This window comes from Leishmania braziliensis, chromosome 2 (assembly GCF_000002845.2).
Source record: "Leishmania braziliensis MHOM/BR/75/M2904 complete genome, chromosome 2".
Taxonomy (NCBI): Eukaryota; Euglenozoa; class Kinetoplastea; order Trypanosomatida; family Trypanosomatidae; genus Leishmania; species Leishmania braziliensis.
Window position 1 is genome coordinate 106563 of NC_009295.2, and position 4882 is coordinate 111444.

At 65.0% G+C, this 4882-nt stretch overlaps 1 protein-coding gene across 1 annotated transcript; it reads right to left on the bottom strand.

Annotated features, from left to right (window-relative positions):
- Window positions 1-740: 740 nt before the first annotated feature.
- Window positions 741-3227, bottom strand: SCGR1 (phosphoglycan beta 1,3 galactosyltransferase; the record flags this gene model as incomplete). Its single annotated transcript, XM_001561488.1, has 1 exon — window positions 741-3227. One exon carries the CDS (start codon window positions 3225-3227, stop codon window positions 741-743), a length of 2487 nt encoding a protein of 828 aa, XP_001561538.1.
- Window positions 3228-4882: the final 1655 nt, after the last annotated feature.

Consider the following 4882-nt stretch of genomic DNA (forward strand, 5'->3'; position numbering starts at 1 on the left):
GACCCCCCACCTCGCACAGTAGTCCGGCGAGCCCAATAGGCCCTTGCCCGCGCGCGCCTTCCCGACACAGCGCCAGCCCAGACCTGTCCGCCGGCACCCAGCAGCCCGCCCAGCCGTACCACCCGTGGGCAGCCTGTTGTCTGCCTGGCTTTTCCTTACTTGGATTGGAGGGGTGGAGGGGGGGAGGGAGTACGAGAGCCGTGGTACCACGCGCCGGAGAGGTGGGTGGCCATCCTCCTCGCTCAGGGGAGAAGGCGGAGGTAAACGGACGTACACGGCAGTCAGAGCGAGCGAGCAAAGCAGCGCAGAAGATAACGGGTAAATGCGCGCGTCCGGCGGCGCTTTCGAGATGATCTCGTGTGCCTCTCGGTGATGGAATAACTCCCCCGGAGACGCTCTAGAGAAAGAGGCAGCGGAGATGATCGCGGGGGAGGAGGGGCGCGGTGTGGTGGTTAAGCCAACCGCTGCGGTAGTTCGCTGCAGTACCAACATCGCACAGCCGCCTCCATCTCCTTGCGCTCGCACCGTAGCGAGAACTCACAGGCAGGCACAGGCCTCACTCACAACGCACTGTCACACAGGGGTGGGCACTACTGGGTTGGTGCTCCCTTCATGATCTGGCCGTCTCGCAGGCTCTTCGGCCTCGCTTTCTGGCTTTCGCCGACACGCTACGTGTGTGTGTGGGGGGGTACGCTGAAAGTCTTGCTACGCCAACGCGCCACCCGCTTACGGCCACCATCTCACCACTGCGGTAGAGAGCGATACCCGTCATGGATGTTCGTCGCCTCATGCCTCCAGTACTCGTAGCGGTTGTCGTACACGGCAACACCGTCGCCTTCGGCCAACGTGAATGACGGACGCCGCGAAGTGCCTTGAACCCACTGCACATCAGGCAGGCCGCTCCAATTCATCGCCATCATGTGTGGATCCTGCAGGTTCCCCTCCAACCACTGCGACGCCCTCTTGACCGCTGCCGCCTCGTGCTCCTCCTCCGTTGCAAGCCTGCTTGCGGAGACGGCGGCGGCTATGCGGTGCTCCTCCTGAAAGTAAAAGTGGAGGTAATAGGCGTCCGCAGGTCGGCAGCGGTGCGCTACCACCGTCGACCACGTGACGTTGTGCGTCCGGCCAACGTGCATGTCGTGAAACCGAGCGTACCACTCCTTTACATACCACAGCCGTCCAGTGCGGCACAGCGCCTTCACCCGTTCCAGCGCACGATAAATCTGCAGCCCAATGAGGATGTCTTCGTGGTGAAACATAATTCTCCGGTAGGCCAACGTTCGCTTCGCGGAGAAGTCGTCCGCAGCGAGACGCAAAACATCCAGCCGCAGCGTGCCCACCTTCGGCTCAAGCAGCGCCTGCACAACGCGCCGGTGAAGCATAAAGGTCATGCCGGCGCTGAACTGGGTGTGCAAGTGATGCCGCAGGCTACCCCAATACACACACTCCGTATCCTCGGCCAGAGAGGCACTTTTTGCCAGCTCCTCCGCGCTCAGACGCCCGAGTGTCTCCGTCAGATTTCCTTGCCCACTTGCAGCCCCCCGTCGCGACGATGGCGGCGGGGGCCGGCCCTGCATGCCGCCCATCACGTACCGCACATCGCTCAGGAACTGCGGCACCTTCACGTACGCGTCGTCGTCGCCCTTGATGATGAAAGGGACATCCTTGAAGGCGTGGTACGCGTACGCCAGCCACAGGATCAGCTTCTGGCTCATCCCAACCTCCACCGGCAGGCCCCACTTCGTTGGCTCGCCGAGCTTCTTCTTGGTCGTTGGCCGCCGGTCCGTCATCATGTCGATCCACAGGACGTTGCGGTGCGTCAGCGCCTCCTGCCACAGCGCAGACGACGCGTGGCAGATGTACTCCGCCGGCGACGTGAACGCCGGCGTCACGGGGAGCGACAGGGCCCCGCTCAGGTACGACAGCGCAGACGTCTTCGCGCCGCCAGCCGTCCAGCTGCTGGCCACCTCCGCGCACGGTGAGCCGTCCACTGCAGCAATGCTCCAGCCGCGGCGGAGCTCCATCCGGCGCTGCGCAAAGCCCTCGCCGGCAACGGCGTCGACACCGTCGGCCTGCATGGCCCTCGCCAGGAGCGCCTGGGTGGCCGCCTTGTACTCCGCCGTCGTGGGCAACAGCACCCTCAGGCGCGCTCGCCCCGGCGAGGCAGCTGACGTGCCGCTGTGCAGTGACTCGGCGGAGTCCGCGGATGGGTCCAGAATGGGGTCGGGCTCCGCCGCGGCGAAGACGTAGAGCGCCAGCAGCGCGCCAGTAAAGTGGTTGTCGCGGCGCGCCACCTCCTGGTACGCGAGCCACGTCTTGCGCTGCGCCTCACGCAGGGCGGCGCGCGGGCGCTGATCCGTCGACGGGATGCCCATCACCGCCAGATACGGTGCGCGCGGCGGCGCAGACCCCCCAGCCGCGCCACCCACCGCCGGAAAGCCGCTGCCGTGCACGTGCCGCAGCCACTCCCACTGCGGCAGCTCCGCGCGCACATCCACGTCGTCCGTCACGCTCGCCATCGCCAGCAGCATCGGCCCGACACGGCCCAGCGGGGCAGCCGACGTCGCGAACACGGCGTGGCGCGCCTGCAGCACTACGCCTTCGACAGCGCTGGCGTAAGTCTGCTGGTCCGTGCAGTCCGCGCAGCCCTCCTCCACGACGTGCAGAGTCCACGACGGGAGGAAGGCGGCGCCGATCACTAGCGGGTCGCACAGCATCGATCCGACGCGGCAGCGCTGCTGATGTGTGAAGTTGAGTCGCTGCAGTGCATCCTCGTGCTGCACCAGCACAGACCACGGCCCACGCTCTGGGTCTTGCAGATTCACCACGTGGTCGAGCGAGTCGTCCGTGCTCAAGATGTAGCGTACATTATACGTCACGTGCGCGGTCAGGATCAGAAGCACGAGCGCCAGAATGCCAAGCTCAGTTGCGTGCCCACTGTACGGTGGGCGGCCCAGTACCCGCCGCCCCAAGGTTGCCGCAGAGGACCTGCGCACTGACAGGCACAATGTGAGGAACACGCGGGGCACGGCGTTGGTGTTGGTGAATGCGGGCAGAGGCACTCTTTTTGCCGTGGAAAGGAGCGACGAGAAGAAGGCGTTGCCCATCAAGGCCTTAGCTGGGACGATGTGGGAGGCCTTATCTTCGTCCGCGTCAACGGCAGGCCCCAGCACAGCACGCCTCTTCAATGGCTGTGCCACACTGCTCCGCATCGTGGTGGCGTGCATGACTGACGTCTTCCCCTTCGCGTCTGTCGCCGAAGCGATGCTCGGGGCGTTTCCGTCTGAGAGTGTCCATACAGGGCGAGGACGGTCAGAGAGGATTGCGCACGACACTGTGTGAAAGAGAGGCGGTGCGTTTGGGTAGGCGAAGAAGCGGTGGGGTGTTCAGGAGGCAAACACACACACACACACACACACACACACACAAGCGGAGAGGGCAAAAAGGCTGTCGATTACACACGCTGCAGGCGCGGAGCTGCCAGGGAGAGCACAACAGAGAGGGGCAGAGAGGGAGGCATGGCGCGACCAGGCAACGATGCCGCGACAACCCGGAGTGCAGAGGGTGCAGAGGAAAGAAAGAGAGCATGAGCAGCCGATGGGGCGCTGCAGACTCCCCCCACCCCCTCCCCATTATGTCTGAGGAGAGAAATCAGGCGGCAGTGCCTTAAGAGAGTCCTTAATGAAGAAGGCAGACGTGGCCAGCAGAGCCTTTCGCCCCGCTGGCCCCCTTCCACGCGTACGTGCCGCGCCATCGGCGCCAGGGGGCCCCCCGCGTGCGCCGCACGCCTGACGAGCCCAGGGAAGAAGCAGGCCAGGGCCCCGAGACCCGGCGCCCCACCCCCAAGCCGCGGCACAACACGGCACACGGCGCGGGGACCCCCCACCTCGCACAGTAGTCCGGCGAGCCCAATGGTGCCCTGCCCGCGCGCGCCTTCCCGACACAGCGCCAGCCCAGACCTGTCCGCCGGCACCCAGCAGCCCGCCCAGCCGTACCACCCGTGGGCAGCCTGTCGTCTGCCTGGCCTCTCCTCACATGGAGTGGAGGGGGGAAGGGGGGGAGGGAGTACGAGAGCCGTGGCACCACGCGCCGGAGAGGTGGGTGGCCATCCTTCTCGCTCAGGGGAGAGGCGAAGGCGGAAATAGAGAGAAGAGGGGGAAAGAAGCGCAGTAGTGCGAGAGAGGCGAAGTACGCGGCGTGCAGAGGAGGACGTGCAGCGCAGTGCGAGTGCGAGGAGTAGAGCGTATGAAGAGAGAGAACACTCACACTGCTGTCAACCGCGTGGGTGGGTGGGTGTACAGGAGGTGAGCGATGCAGAGCTCAGGCGTTCGTTGGGCGCGCAGAAGGAATGAGGAGGTCGTCGTCATCTTGCGCGGGGCTGTTGTGGCAAGGGGGGTGAGTCGGGCAACTTCGGGTGTCACGGCGAGCGCAGCGCGTCATGAAGCACCGTCAAATCTACGCCGGCAAACAACTCCCACTCCTTCATCGTTCGGCGCAAGGGATAAGGCGATGGCGAGCTTGCCCGCGGCGTGGGCGTTTGGTTCCGCTCTTTCGTGGAGCCAAGAGGCGTCCCGGCATCGCGGTGAGACATTACCAAAGCCCAGAACTTGTCTTGGGTGAAGGTGCGCGCATTGCTCAGCTCTGTCGGTACACCATCTGCCGCCTCGTCCACTAAGCATTGCCCATCATGTCCTGCGCCGGATGCTGCCGGTGCCGTCGCAGGCATGGAGGTGGGCAGCTCACTCTCGCCAGTGCCTACGGCCACCGGCTCTGTCAGTCCGAAGACGTTCCACCCCCGCGTCCAGAGCGCCAGTGTGGTGTGCATATCCTCGAGATCGCTGTCCATGAACTGCAGTGACGGATCGAGCTCCACAGCCTCGGG